Source organism: Terrapene carolina, unplaced genomic scaffold, assembly GCF_002925995.2.
Source record: "Terrapene carolina triunguis isolate 2854851 unplaced genomic scaffold, T_m_triunguis-2.0 Scaffold193, whole genome shotgun sequence".
NCBI classification, from domain to species: Eukaryota; Metazoa; Chordata; order Testudines; family Emydidae; genus Terrapene; species Terrapene triunguis.
Window position 1 is genome coordinate 4,881,585 of NW_020664544.1, and position 16,156 is coordinate 4,897,740.

The 16,156-nt window shown below is 44.2% G+C and overlaps 1 protein-coding gene across 1 annotated transcript in view; it reads left to right on the forward strand.

Annotated features, from left to right (window-relative positions):
- The first annotated feature begins 639 nt into the window (after nt 1-639).
- KPNB1 (karyopherin subunit beta 1) overlaps nt 640-16,156 on the forward strand; it is a 32,441-nt gene continuing 16,924 nt past the window's right edge. The window contains exons 1-7 of the mRNA XM_024203707.3: nt 640-761; nt 1,108-1,166; nt 4,227-4,409; nt 9,279-9,479; nt 11,756-11,908; nt 13,446-13,505; nt 13,839-13,928. Of these exons, the coding sequence (XP_024059475.1) occupies nt 722-761; nt 1,108-1,166; nt 4,227-4,409; nt 9,279-9,479; nt 11,756-11,908; nt 13,446-13,505; nt 13,839-13,928 (786 nt within the window). The 5' untranslated portion in view covers nt 640-721. The remainder of the gene's footprint in view (nt 762-1,107; nt 1,167-4,226; nt 4,410-9,278; nt 9,480-11,755; nt 11,909-13,445; nt 13,506-13,838; nt 13,929-16,156) is intronic.

The window sequence follows — 16,156 nt, forward strand, 5'->3', positions numbered from 1 at the left end:
ATCCCAGCCACATATAGCTTCCTTTATGGCCTCACCCCAGCAGCCCCTTGCCCTGATGGCCCCCCCCCCCCTCCCCCCCCCCCCCAGCAGCCCCTGGCCCTGATAAGCCCCACCCCCTCTAGCAGCCCCTGGCCCTGATGGCCCAACCCCCCCTCTTGCCCCTGGCCTCATAAGCCCCCAGCAGCCCCTGATGGTGCAACCCCGCTTTAGCCCCCAGCAGCCCCTGGCCCTGATAGGCCCCACCCCCTCTAGCCCCTGGCTGGGATAGGCCCCGCCCTCCGCGGCCCCGCTGGCCCCGCCCCGTCAGGAACTTCTCCTTGCGGCCCCGGCCTCTCCATCCGCTTCTCTTGGCCGCCCTTGCTCAGCCCGGCCAAACGGGCCAATGGCCGCGCTGCGCCGGAGCCCCGCTCAGCCAATGGCCGCGCGCGCGCCGGCGCCGGCGCTGGCCCAATGAGCGCCGCGCGTGCTGGGCGCTGCCAGCCAATGAGTCTGTGCAGCGGCGCGGCGCGGGCCCGGCTCAGGCATATCCCTCCGCCCGCGCGGCTGCCCGGGCCCTTCCCCCCGCTCCGCCTAGTCGGTGCGCGCGCTCCCCCACCCGCGCGGCCCTTTCTCCCTCCGCCGCCGCCCGCCACAGCCGCCGCCGCCCGCCCCGGGGTCCCCCACGCACCAGGAGCCGAGAGCGCGAGCGAGCGGGACCCCACCCCGTGCCGCCGCCGCCGCCATGGAGCTCATCACGATCCTGGAGAAGACGGTCTCGCCGGGTAGGGGCCAGCACGTGGGGGAGGGACGGGGAGCGGAGGGCGGCAGCCGCCAGGCCCGGGGAGGGCGCGGCCGGGCCTGAGGGGGAGGCCGGGCCTGGCGGCGGGAGGCCAGGCCCGGGCGGGCGGGAGCCCGGGCGTGGGGCCTGCCCCGGCGCGGGGAGCGGGGCGGCTGAGGGGGGCGAGGCCGGCCCTGCAGCGGGGATTGGGGAGGGCGGGGCCGGGCGCTGGCTGAGGCCGGCCGGAGGCGCTAGGCCGCGGGGAGCCCGTTGGCCCCGCTCCGGGCCCGGGGGGAGGGGCGCGGCCCCGGCCCCGGGCAGTGACTGACTCCGGCTCCCCCTCCCCGCAGACCGCTCCGAGCTGGAGGCGGCGCAGAAGTTCCTGGAGCAGGCGGCGATCGAGAACCTGGTGAGCGCCCCGGGCGGCGGGGAGCAGCGGGGTCGGGCGGGCGGGCGGGGAGCGCCCCGCCCTGCCCCCGCGCAGGCCGAACCGCCATCAAGGGCGCAGCCCAACTTGCCGGCTCCCAGCCGGGGCGGCGGCCGGCCAATCGTGACGCGCCCGGGAGCCGCGCCGGCCAATGGGGGCGCGGAGCCGGGCCGGGAGGGGGGGGCGGGAGGGGAGCGCGTTAGGCTGCGCGGCGCTGCGTGTGCTGCGATGGGGCCTGCGGACCATGTGGGGAGACCGGGGTGCGCCCGGGAGAGGCCCCGTAGCTGGGAGAGGCCCCCCAGGGCCACTGGCCCTTCTCTTCCCCTCTGCAGAACCTGATCCTGCATCCTGCCCCCTTTATCTTGTGCCTGCCATGCTGGGCCTTTACCCTTCTCTGCCTGCTCTCAATCCCCCCATTGCTCCCATAGGCCGGTCCATTCCTTCTTCACTTTGCCAGGCCTTCTGGTTGTCTCATTCTTGCTTTCCTCTTCCAGTGTCTGGATCCTATTTACCTTTCACGCTAGTCCCCTTTTTACTCTTAAAAGGACCTTCACTCTCTTCTCTACTAGGGGCTTCTCCCCTCACTCCCCCCACTTGTCTGTGGCCTAGATGAGGTTGAGGTAGAGGATGAAGGTGTTACCAGTGTTGGGAGCCCTGTGGTCCACTGCCCTGGGTGGAGTTAGAGCAGATTTAGAATGTGTTTAAGGGAAATGAAAGGCTGGGGGGGTCACTTTGTTCCAGAGGGAAAGGGTACTCAAAAATCTGCACATGACACACTTTCATTAACGTGTTATGAACTCTTAGCATCGTCCACACGTGCACATACTAAAATCAAGGGGGGATTGAGTTAAAAATATGTCCTACCATTAATGTATGTTGTCTGTGTAATCGAGGCACAACATTACAACTATTACACTAAAATAAGGGTCTATGGGTCTGATTCTTAGAATTGCTATTCTGCTTTCATCCTTGAGGCAATCTTTGGTTCTTTGTGTGAGTGATTAAAAATGGGTGAATTATTGCATTCCTCTTTGCTACTGTGAAGGTTAGTTGTCACCGACTTGTCTGATGGATTGGAGGTAATAATTGGGTGTTTAATTTTTTGGCAACCATATACATTCTTTCCTCTCCACCAACATAAATTGACAACCTATGCGGGTTACTTCTATATAATTTAATGTTAAAGGTTTGTGAAACCCGGTAATCAAAGTTGCTTACAGTTGGGCTTACAGTTTTATATTAGCTCCAATTCTCTGGCTAACTGTTTAATGAATCATAGCCCTCCACTGAAACACAAGTTTTTTTCTGCCTTTATTTTAGGACTCTTGCTGAGTCTTCCTGCAATGCTTGTGTGTGTGGAAGCTGTGAGAACGGGTACACTACAATTGGGTTTTGGTCTGTAGTCTAGAAAAATTAAATAAATTCTAAATTAGAATTGTGAGTTTGGGCCTAGAATGAATAACGCTATTGTCAGTAGCTTTAAAAACAAAAAACACCTAACCATTTGAGGGAGGCAGGTGTGAGAATAAATAACTGGTGACTGCTGGCTACTCTTATTTGTAGTGGATTTTCCTTGCATAGTCTTCATCAAATGTATGGCATTTTGGGAGTTGAGCCCACTGTTTCCCCTCAAGGGATGTGTATGTCCTTGCAACATTTTCATTTTCTATCCCAAAAACATCCCTTTCCTGAAAGCTTTCCCCATTTTTAATTTAATCCAGCCTTGCAAAATTTTGTGTCTCAAATATGAATACATTTTTTGATGGATAAGTAAAATTAGCTTTTTCATTATGGTAAAAAGTGAACAAGTTGTTTTTTTTCGTCTGGGGCATTGCATTTTTCAGGACATTTTTGCAAGACTGATTTAGCTTAAAATGGTGGGTTTAAACTATATATTGTTTACAAACTCTGCAGTTCGGGTGTTAAAACAGATTATTTGATAGCTTTATTTAACTTTTTTAGGTGATGTTTTGGACCATGGAGAACACAAGTTCTGTCCTCAATACCGCCTTAAAAATTGTTGCCTAGCTACTTTTAGGTAGTCTTTCTTAGGCCCTGGTTTCCAATAGAAATTTTATTTGCATTAACTACGAGTGCAGTTGCACCAGTTTAAAAGATTGGTTAAATGCTAGTATAAAGCAGGCAAAACCGTTTCAGGAAGACTTGTTTCCACCATGTCTGAATCACTTTTGTATGAATTGATATTGAAACCAGTGCAGCTGCATCGAAAAACACACACACAATTTTTAGTGGAGACCAGGCTTCGGTCAGTCTTGGCACAAGAGCTGCACTAGTGGAGCTCTTTCTCCATACCACACAAAGCAAAAATGTATCAAATGTCAAGCTGCCAAATTGCGAATAGTCTGAGTACTAAGGACTTTTTCACTAGTTGTTACCAAAACCGAACAGTACAAATGCAGGTTTTGATAAACGTACGTGAAATAGCCCTGCATAAATAATCTTTGACGTCAGAGCAATCATGTAATAAACTTGCTCTTACAGAAATATTTTTACTGTATATAAAGCCCCTGATTTGAGCTTTTAAAAGCATTAAAAAATTCCAAAAGGAAACTGGCTTTGGTGCTCCCCTTGGAAAAAAGAATTATTATTTTTTATTCGATGGGACATTTAAATTCATGTTAATTTTAAAAACCACAGACAATCTTGGATGATATAGGCCTTGGAATAGGACCTGAGTGCTTTATTTAAAGGAATACTTTAAACAGACAGTAGGATCGTGGAAGGTAACTGAGTGTCTGAAGTAATCTGAAAAAATCCAACATCTAGGTACGTTGCTTTTCAGTAGTTAAAATTAGGATCTTAACGTTCATAATCTTGGGATAAAACACAGTCGTATGGTAGCAGCAGTATGCTATTGGTCAGATACTGTATAAACTGTCCAAAGAGTTTTGCTCTTTTTTGGTTGGGTAAAAGTTTAATTCTCTTCCATTAGAAAAACCTAATGGATCAGATTCTGATTAAGAGCAGATTAGAGAAGTATGTGTTTGTATCCATTGATAAGCATGTTTTCTTCTGACCCAGCCCACTTTCCTTGTGGAACTGTCCAGAGTGCTGGCAAATCCAGGGAACAGCCAGGTTGCCAGAGTTGCAGCTGGTTTACAGATCAAGAACTCTTTGACGTCTAAGGACCCAGATATCAAGGCCCAGTACCAACAGAGATGGCTTGCAATCGATGCCAATGCCCGCAGGGAAGTCAAGAACTATGTAAGTAACTTCTGTACTTCAATGAATTCCATTTTTGTCCATTCACTTCTAAACGGCTTATCATTTTTCCCACAGTATGGCTGAGTAATGAACATTTGATCTATTTCTCACTGTTTGAAAAATCATTGCGTTTCTTGCTATTATGGAACAATGAACCTCATTTGTACTTAATACTTTATGTTGCGGTAGCACCTTTAATCTGAGGAGCTGTTTCATAAGCATTAAATTGCAGAACACACCTGAGAGATAGCTAAAGGATGGAAGAGGGAACAAGTTCACCAACTCTGTAATGCAGCTATCTCTGGGGTAGAACACAGCATTGTGGGTTTTTTTAATTTCTCAGAAATTGAGGTCTAGGGCTGTGTTGCTTTAGTTCAGGGTTTTTCAAACTGATATGTGTACCCCTGGGGGTACATGAGACCTCTCTGGATGGGTACGTGGGAGAAATTGTGTAATGGTGAATTTTATTTATTATTTATTGCATTTTCATAATAGGCTACTCAGATGAAGCTTTAAAACTCTGGGGGAATTTGTGTTCTAAAATACGGTAGTTAATTTTTTTCAAGATATACCAATGAGAACACAGACACTGACGTACAGAGCCCTCACCTCCAAACACTGTACACCATGGGTTCATTTGCCCAGCAACTGTCCAGTCTAACTGAGCTCGGAACTTAGTCAAGGGTTGTTGGTTTTTTTTCAGTTGTATATGTCGCACTATAACTATATCTGTATGTAACTGAACTATGGGCAAATGGCTAAAGAACAGGTAGTGTTAGGAAGAACACCCAATGTATCAGTGATGAGAATGGTGCGGGGTATGTGGGCATCTGGTAGATCTGGAACAGGGTATGCAATAAGAACCTCTACTTTAGTTATTCCCCTCAAATGCTTGCAGCCTGGTAAGTACTCTTCCAGCAATGATGAGATTGGGATGTGTAAAAAATGTGACAAATGTCTACTTCTGATGCTTAAATAAGCAATGTAGGACAGTGCTTAGGGAAGAATAATATGTCCAGCACCCGTTAAGATAATGTTAGAGGGTAGGTTTTTCCACCTCTGTTCTGCTACTAGTTTTTCTCTTCCTTACCATGAAAAGAAGTGGGATTTGCTATTGGAGCATGGTGCTTGAAGGAGGAATTATAGGTGAGGTTTTGGGGCAAAAACTGAGACTGCTTTTGTATTTTGTTAAAGCATTCTTCAGAAGCATATGTATAGCCAGACAGAATGATTTCTGAATGGTGAACTGCAATTCCACACTTTTTGGAGGACATAGTTTTCATCACTAGTAGTTTACAGATGCATTGGGATTTGATTTTTATTCTTCATACTTGAACAGTTTCTTCAATTTTTTTTTTAAACCGTGTTAATTGTCGCATACATTGTGAAATCTCTGAGACAGTGACTGTGTGTGTGTGTGTGCACTGGGCCTAGCACACTGTGGGTGTTTGCAGAATACAGTTAAAAACTATTACCGAAATTCCAGATGCTGAAAGCTACCGCTAAGTTTTGTAAAGATGTGGAGTGTCTTTGTAATCTGTCAAGCTAAAAGCTATGACCTTTGTCAGAGGAGATAGCAAGAGATTTTAGCTGTGCTAGCAAGTGGTTAGCATGAAGAGACATAATGCTGGCCTGGCAATAATGGCTTTCCAACAGATAACTGCTATATTCTTTAATGACAATGGGTTGTGCGCTCTCAACCAGAGAGTCCTTTGTGCTGGTTATCTTTTTGACTTTTGAAGATGTATGTGCACTTGGATCTACGCAGAACTTTATAATGGGTACATTCTGGGTGCAAATGGACTACCCGTTCTGCATAATCATTTGTCTGGGATTATTGGTGTCTTTGAATGTTTAACACTTACACAGTATTCTCCAGAGTAAGGTTGGATGATTAGATATTGTGTAAAAAGCAACAGAGGGTCCTGTGGCATAAGCTTTCGTGGGTAAGAACCTCACTTCTTCAGATGCAAGAAGTGAGGTTCTTACCCACGAAAGCTTATGCTCCCAATACTTCTGTTAGTCTTAAAGGTATCATAGGAACCTTTGTTGCTTTTTACAGATTCAGACTAACACAGCTACCACTCTGATACTAGATATTGTGTGATAATTTAACTTTTTTCAGTTATTCATTCCAATGGGGAAAAGAAGGGGTAATGCTGTTTTGATGTTTTTTACTTCAATTGACAAATGTGTGACAGGAAATTTAGTAGTTTTTGGTAACAGTATGATTACAGAATAACAGATCCCTAGTTTAGGAGCTGCAGTGTTGTAGTATGTTGCAGAAAACTCATTAGTTTCATTTGCCTTTAATACTATCCCTCCAAATAATTAAAGTAATCATCCTTTACTCATTGTCATTGGATCATTTGGTGCAAGTGATCTACTGAGAGAACTTTTTGATTTAAGATTCCTGATGACTAGCTCTTTCTTGAAAACTTTGAGCATTTTCTTATTTGCACTACCCCTTTTCCTGTTTAGAGGTTAAGTGGGAGTTGTGACAGATATGGCAATTTGCTGCAATATCTTTGGGAGATCTTATTGAACTAAATTTAAATATCTTTGGAGTCCATTGTATTATGAATGAAAAGTGTATATATTATTGTGGGATTATATGTGACTTCTCTGGGGGGGAGACTTGGCCAATGTAAAACCTGGGAAGTTTCAAAGTACTGTTTTAAACAATATGCCAGATAAGAAGGAACTTGGGGACAAACAAAATTAAATGGGTTTCCTAGGAGACACCTGGACTGGGTGGGGAAGGGGTGAATGCAAGTTCCCACCTCCAGACCCAACCTTTTGAAGCTACACCCTGAAGAGAGAACCATTGTCTGACTGATTACATGTTCATGGTCTCTAAAGATCAAAGACCCAAGCTGTATATTAAAAAAAGAGACGGACTTGTCATGAATGTGCTTGTTCTGGGCTAAAAGCGGGTATGAACTTGTAACCACAAGGAAAAAAAAACACAGTGATAAGATTTAAAGGGCTGGTTGCCTGCCAGATCCCGTGTTGGAGTTGGGGGGGGGGGGTCATTTCTGGTAAGCTTATTAGCGTGCATGTGGGGATTTATTGTTTTTAATGTCTTTTCTCTAATGCTTTCACTGTAAGAATAAATGTACTTGCTTAGAAAGGGCTGTGTGGTAACTTAAAACTGGGCAATTACAAAGCCTTTGGAGAGAGAGCAACGTGCAGATGCTGACCACTTAAGGCAGATTGGTTTGCTGGGAAACTCAGTTTAGAATGGGGACTGTGCAGCATGGAAAAACACTGGTCAGGATGGAGAGAGATGCCTCTCCATCCAAGAGAGGTGATGGCTGGGAGCCAAAAACCTAATAGTGGATGCCTGTGCTGGATCACAAAGGGGGAATACTTGTGCAGTTGACCTAAACAGTGACGGGAGAGTATTGACCAATTACTACTGTCTATCAGTGGCCTAATGTGAAATGAGTTGGTGTATCCGTCCCATTCCCATCATTAAATCACTTCCACTTTTGGCTCCAACTGGTATTGTGAATACCAAACATTGAATGGCCATGGAAGCTTTTCCCCTTGTTCCTAAAGGTCAACTAAGACAGTAGTGCTAGGTAGCTTGGGAGAACCTTGCAATACCACCAACAGTGCTGTACCTATTGTATGGATAAATGAAAGATCTAAATATCCAAGGCTGAGTGTTCTGCAATTACTAAAATTCTTTAAAAATAAAAAAAATGGAAGTTATTTGCTGAAGTGGAGAGTACAAAATGTCTTTGCTGCTGAGCAAAGACTAGAAAGACTGTTCAGCAAGTCAACCAGTTAGAATAAACAGGTTTAATTTGTGCCATACTACTCTGCCAGAAGCAGTTCAATGCTTCCTCTTGGGACACTTTGACTTAGAGATTCAACTATAATAGAAATTTAAAATGTTATTCACCCCCACTCAAAGATCATCTTCTCATAAGCTGTCCAGTTATATTTTTGATTGGGAACACCATTTATCCATTTTTTTTGTGATTAATTTTTATTCGTTTTCATAATAAAAAAATACAAAGAAATAAATGACTCTCAGCATGTATATGTTTACCAAATGCTGCCCATTTCACAGGATATCCAATACAGTTATGCAACTTTATAACTCATCAAAGCTGCAAGACCAGGCAATAGAGAATCGGACAATATTACACAGGCATAACATGTTAGGGTGGGGGGAGTAACAATTTTAAAAAACGTACATACACAGGCAAAACAAGGAAGGAGAGGGTGGAGGGGTGGAAAGAGGGAGGGGGAAAAGCAGAGAGGTCAGGTGGAATGGAAGTTAAGCATTGTTTGAGCCATTTCAACATTCTTTGTCAAGTGTATCAAGAAATAGGGTCCAAATTACTTGAAATTCATGTAATTCTTCTCTAAGTTGAAAAGCTTTCTTTTGCGGATAATTTTTCTGATTTATAATCTTATAGCAGAGAAAGGGGAATTGTTCCCTTCATGGTTCACTGTATATGGGCACTCTTCACAGAATGTGAAGGGTGCCTTAGAGAAATGTATTTAATCATGCAGACAAATCCTGCTGCCTGGAGGGGGTAAACCACGACCCTGTCAATATAGGGGCAAACTCATTTCAGTTGCTGGGGTTAAATGCTTGTTTGTAGAGGGAAAGGCAGAAAATCTACCTGTTTTAATCCATGTTTGCGGGTAAAAATAAAATTGATCAGCTAACTCATGCTAGTTACATTTGCTATACTCTCTCTCTTCCCCCCTTCTCCTCCCTATCAAGTAGAGAACTTAGATTCCAATCTTCCTATATTGGGTCACTGATATCAAATAATCAAAGTGTGTAGACTAGTGAAATTGGTTTGGAAAAGTCTGACTAAATTGCTGATGTTTTCTCAACAGGTTTTGCAGACATTGGGTACGGAAACATACAGGCCCAGCTCAGCCTCACAGTGTGTGGCTGGCATTGCCTGTGCCGAGATTCCCATGAACCAGTGGCCTGAACTCATTCCTCAGCTGGTAGCTAATGTTACAAATCAACACAGCACTGAGCACATGAAAGAGTCAACGTTGGAGGCAATTGGTTACATCTGTCAGGATATTGTAAGTGCCTTCTCTTGAATATATGCTATGCAGTGTCCTCTTTTCTCCCTTCTAAACTTGTTTTCTCTAGACAACCCCTCTAGGCTGTTTTGTTGCCTGCGGGTTGAGGATGTCTATACTAAGAGTTAGGCAGCAGAATGATTCCCCACAGAATCCACGGATGAGACCAAAGTGCAAAGAGTGGCATCTGAAGGAAGAATTGACCTGGTTTCGCAACATAAATCCAGGTCATCTTTACTAAAGTGCAGATTTAATCATGGAGTGTGAATGGTGTTCAGCCTATGGAGATGGGTACCATTTTAAGAACCCAGATAAATGTCCTGATGAGTCCAATGATTACAACTAAGTGGTAAATGCTTACTGAGGTTGTCTCGGGGGACTCTAAAGTCTAAATTATTTCATTATATCATGGGCTGGGCTAGGTATCCTCTATATATTGACACACACATTTTGCTCTATACAGCACCTTCCAGCTAAGGACCTTAAGAAAACAGTGGTCACAATTTTTATAGACGACTTGTTTTTAGTATCAAACTGTGTTGTGTATATAGGACAAGTGGCTGATCTGAACTGCACTTAAAAACCCTGTGTTCTGACCTAAGGCTGAAAACAAAAACTGGCTTCCTGCCTGTTTCTGTGTAAATGCCATTGAATGGTTATTTTGCCCCTTATTACACTTTGGAAAGCGTACAGATGTGCTCCTTCTGAAGTGTACAGTGCAGTACATCTAGTTCATCAGACAGAGAAGTTTATAAAAGCAATGGTCTAGATAGGCAAGTTTTCTGTGTAATGGCTTTCACAAGGAAAGCAAGAGGGTCCGCTTTCACTTTTCAATCTATGGTCAAACATCTTGTCAGTCAGTGTGTAATAGGATAAACATGTTTTCCCCTTCTGCTATTCGTGCAGCAAGTGGGATATTTTAGGTGGTGTCCCTTTTACAGGAGAAAGGATGGAATATTGGAATCAAAGTTTGGGAAGCTTCCGTGGTAGATGCAGAGGTCTGAAGAACGTGTAATGACTGCAGAAGGCGGGTCCCCTCCTTGAAGAGCAGAGAGACAGGGAGCAGGCAGTGAGGGAAGCCTCATAGGGTAAAATGAAGAAACAGTATCAGAAGTGTCAGTGAGGACAGGGAGTGGAAGAAACCAACAAAAATAAGGCAGGAGGAGAGACCAGAGGAAAAACAGATTTTGAAAGCGACCTGAAAAGATAAGTGTGCCTCTTGCTGCACTGAGTGTCTGAAGGGTTTGAATTGCTGCCTGACTGATTTGAATTGAAAACTAAAAATTTTGTCAGTAATAAGTTCTGGGGCAAGTAAACAGGCTTGGGAGGGAAAATACTGGTACTCAGATACATAAAATAAAGAGGTGATTCAAAGTTGCAATCACTACTACTAGAATAGGGGGGCTTCAGGTCAACCATCGTCAGTTACAAATACACCCGGGATTTCTAAGTGCATGTCAGCCGTTTGTCTGGAAGACAGCAAGTAATTAAGCATCACTAATCCATAGTGGATTTTTTTGATTGTCCTGGGTTGCTGAACAGAATTTTTCCCTTTTACACTGCTTTGTATTGTGCCTCAATGTGATATTGATAAATCCTAACACAATAGTTTAGGGGCCCTTGGGACTTTGCATTCCAGATACTCATTTTTTCCTGTGGTATAGGTGGTGGTGTTCTGTATTCATCATTTAGTCCCTCCAACCCTGAATGATTAACCTCTACTACCTCTTTTGGTTATAGCTGTCCTTCCTTGCTACTGATCCTTGCATGATCCACTGGCAGTATACCAAACGTGGGCCTATTAGTGACACAGTGGTAGGGCTATGACCACTGATATATGCCTCTCTGCTCAAATGGTAATAGAGTGGAAATTGGTGGCAGTTTGACCTCACTATAACATAGCTGAATGAGGCAGTCTGAGGCTTGCTGACTTGAAGCACAGTGGTAATATTTAATTTTTATTTTTAATATTTGGCACTTGTGATTTAAACTCTGGAATGTATTTGTTGTTGAGGTGCAGTAGACTGCCCTCTTTAAGGATGCACTGCCTTGGTGTCACAGTGAGGTGTTAAGTTGCTCATATTTGACCCCTGGTGTTTCTTGTGAACAAAAGACCTTTTGGCCTTAAAGGATTTGAATTTCCTCTGCCTGTAGAATTCATTGCCAAACCGTATGGGGGGGGGGGACTTGATACGTAAGGGAGCAGGCACCTGAAAAGCGGAGATGCAATCTGCAAGCCATCAGATAACTTCACCACTATTTATTCCTTGTTTCAGGATCCAGAGCAGCTTCAGGACAAATCCAATGAAATTCTCACAGCCATTATCCAAGGGATGCGAAAGGAGGAACCCAGTAACAATGTGAAGCTAGCAGCTACTAATGCACTCTTGAACTCTTTGGAATTCACCAAAGCAAACTTTGACAAAGAGGTGAGTAAAGGAAGCAACCGAATTCTGGGTGCGAAAGGGAAGGAGTGAATCCATGGTCTATGATGAGAAATCATGCACCACGCTGAATTTTGCTTGATGCATAATTCCATTGGAGCTGAGACTTGGGTTCACGTCTGTACAATTAAAGTTTTAAAGTCTGCTGTGGTGCAGAAATACTGGGGAAGTGTTTGGAGAAGACCTAAAAAGAAAAGGGAGCATCATGGACTTTTTTGGTGAAATATGAACTGAATTTAGGGTTTAGCCTGTTATACGCTCTGTGTCCTAATCAAACTCTTCTCTCTGCAATGTTGTTGTAGTAGCCTAAGGGCAAGTCTATACTACAGAATTCAGTCAACCTAAGCTACGTCGACATATAGCCATCACAGTAGTTATATTGCTTTTGCATGTTCACACTGTGCTCGTTGTGTCGACTGCATATCCTCACTAGGGGCGCTTCCACCAGTTTAACTGCCAGGGTGGAGCATTGTGGGACGGCATCTGAAGGGCAGGAACAGTCAATGTAAGCAACAGAGTGTCTATGCTGACACGGTGTTGACCGAACTACATCCGCTAAAGCACTACACCTCGCACGGATGTGGAGTTAAGTCGGTGTAGTGAGCAAGTTTTATCGGTGAGAGCTACATCTTCATGTAGACGCTTACAGAGGTCGACATAAGATGCTTTACATCTACCTAACTCTATAGTGTAGACCAGGGCTAAGCATGGATCAGCACTTCCTTTCTAGTGGTGTGGCAGCAATCTAGTTTTTGACTCTACCTCTGAAATTGTGTGTGGGGGACATTTAAAATCTACAAGGGCATTAAAGTAGGGACCTCTGCTGGCATTCTGAGTTCAGAACCCCCCTCATGTTCCTACCATAGAGATTTCATGGAAAATGGAACTAGTAATTAAACTTTTATCTTGGGATGCTTTCTTAATAAAAACCTTTCCCGAGTCAACCATTCAGCTGTTGTTGATTTCCATCGATGCCTTAACGTTTGATGAGCTGGTTGAGCGTAATCCATTCAGATTGCATTTGTAGTGGACTTCTGCCCTCTAAATGGGCCTGGGAGTAGTAAATAGAATGTTAAATTACTATATTCCCTGTCTCCTCTTAACACCTCCCAGAAAATTAGTGTCCCAGCTAAATCCGCTTTTGACACATTTTGTAATAATTGCTGAAATAATCTAGGAGACAATAGCTTTTTAAAAAAAAAAAAAAAAAAAACTTGCTTTCCCTAGTGCTGTGACCATATTTTTTTTTTCCTGATTAGAGCAATGTACCTACTTGCATGTGACATTCAAATTTGGGATTCACAATTGCAGCGGGCTGCTTATCACTTGGAAGTAATTATGAAAACGCTGTGTGGCGAGTGGCTGCCTATATCCTGCCTAGCTCTTGTAGCCATGTCATGTTGGTGGCAGTAATTGCTGAAAAGATCAGGTGCTCTCCGAGTCAAAGAATTAAAATATAATCCCATCGGAAGATTTTTAAATCCTTTTGCATAATACACTTCTAATTCTTTTTCTTTTGCAGTCTGAAAGGCACTTTATTATGCAAGTAGTCTGTGAAGCAACGCAATGTCCAGATACAAGGGTAAGTGATGATATAACATCTTGAACTGTCTGTCGCTGCACCATCCAGTGACCTCTGGAATTTTAAGTGTGTTATATTTAAAGAAATAGTGCTATATGATAGTACTCATTTTAATTGGGCTGTGGAGTAATTTTAATCACTAATAATTTGCATTGATTTTTGCTTCCCTTTGTTTTAGTCATGCTATGTTTAGGCTACAAACATGCTAATATTAAGTATTAGTCCCTGAAAAGAGTGTTGGTGACTGTTGCATGAATTCTGCATCGAGAGTAACATTTTCTTGACGTGCCCAGAAAAATGACACATTTGTTGACCCGCTTCCTTCTCTGACAGGTACGAGTGGCTGCCTTACAGAACTTGGTGAAGATAATGTCCCTTTATTATCAGTATATGGAAACATATATGGGTCCTGCTCTTTTTGCCGTGAGTACTGCAAATCAAAAATGGAATAGTGGCTTAACTCCAGTGTGCTCATGCTTATAAACCGAGGGATAGGAACCAAGAAAATTGCTCCCCTGTGTCTCCCACTCCAACCCCTGCAGTGCAAGAACTGGAGAAGGAAGAGTGGCCTTCCACTCATGTTTCCCCCCACACTCCCCAATCTGAAATCTTTCCTTCCTAGGGTGGCTAGAACCGTTTATACATTACGATAATTTGCAGTTATAGTGGCTTTCCTCCTCAAAGAATGACTCCTTGTACTACGGACATCCTCTCCTGCAATTATATCTATTTAATGATATCATAGTGTTGTGGTGGTCACATTTTACAGACTGAGTTTAGCTCAGTGGTCTCCAAAGTGAGGTGTGCAAGAGGATCCTTGGGGGTGCGCGGCAGGAGGAGCGCCGCTGGAGCAGCGCCACTTCAGCAGTTCGGGCGGCTTTTTTGCGTCAGCAGTTCGGGCGGGAGTCCAAGCGGCCTTTTTTTTGTTTGTTTTGTTTTGTTTTTTGCGTGCTTGGGGCAGCAAAAATGGCAGAGCCGGCCCTGCGGCGCGGCAGGGGGTGCATGCTCAAAAAATTTTTACGGATAGGGGTGCGCGAACAAAATGTTTGGAGACCACTGAGTTAGCTGACATGCACCCAAGGTTTTGTCGTCACTGGCAGAGCTGGGGATATAGCCCTGAACTCCTGATTCTCGGTCCCCCTGCTTTAACTCCAAATGTATGGCAAATAGATTTATTTTTTTTTTTTTTTATCTGAACATAAAAGCATCTCACCTCTTCACAGCAACGGTTGTCAGCTATGTTCATAGCGCCTCTCCCTCTCTGTTAAGTGGATTGTAAAATAACTAATCCCAAACGTAGGTAATCTAAGAAACACTCAGATACTCTTAGAACGGGGGTTCTCAAACTGGGGGTCAGGACCCCTTAGGAAGTCACGAGGTTATTACATGGGGGGGTCGCGAGCTGTCAGCCTTCACCCCAAACCCTACTTTGCCTCCAGCATTTATAATGGTGTTAAATATACAAAAAAGTGTTTTTAATTTATAAGGGGTCTTGCACTCAGAGGCTTGCTGTGTGAAAGGGGTCACCAGTACAAACGTTTGAGAACCACGGTCTTAGAAGTTCCTTATGCTTGCCTCATCCCTTTGCCCAGGATTGGATTTCTGTGTGTTTGTTTAAAGTAGGACTTCCCTGCCATTCCGCCTGTGTGAAGAGGGAATTGGTTTTCTGCCCCTTCCTCATTGGAATTTTTTCCCCCATTTCTTCTGTGTGGCAGTTGCTACTAGAGGATGGTTGGGCACTTAGGTTTTAAAAATTGCATGTTCACAAATCACCTGGCAGTCCTGTAGTCACAGGGGAACTGGCCCTGGCCCTTTTCATTGCCTGTTCTTTTACAGGCTCAGGGCACTAAAGGCTGAGTCGAAATATAAATGTGGTCTCTACGTTAGCTGCCTGGTATGGCTGCGGCTTTGAGTGGATTTTATTTTTTTTTACAGGAGTGCCTGCTTTTCATCTTAAGGTCTATAGCACTGCTCTTCCTGAACAATAAAAACATTTCAAGCTGGATACTTATAGTACCACTATAATGCAGCCACCTCTGGGACAGAGCATTGCCGCTAACTAGCATATATCATTACATAGTGGTGAAGGGGGAAACTTCTGTTCTTACTAAACAGCCATAGAATCTTTAAAATCCAGGCAGAGGACTTAGGATTTTTGATTTAGGTCTCAGTTAAAGAACCACATATTGTAGATGGAACTATATTTTGAAGGGACAGTAAGCCTACCTTAATTTCAGATAAATAATGGAATACACAAAATTCACAAACATCGCCAATATCACTAGATTTTTCCATGTCATAGGTTGCCTTCTGCCTCTACACCACCCTCTTATGTACCACCAAACCTGGGCAATACCTTCATAAGCAAGACATCTTGAATGTGAAAAACAGCAGGTTCCTATGCAAGAATTTCTAACAATATCCTCTCCATCTTCTCTAGTTTTTGGTGTATCTTTTTCGGGGGGGTGGATGTGAGGGAGGTCTCTCTACAAACACCCCTATTCCAATCAAATCCATATAACCAATGACTGGAGTCACATCTGTTAGTGCTTGGTACTGTGAACATTTGTATCTAAGCAGTGTGCATGAGCAATTGGTTGCTATTCTGCAGTTCTTAAAGGCTATTCTCCCTATTGCTCAGTCATACTCTC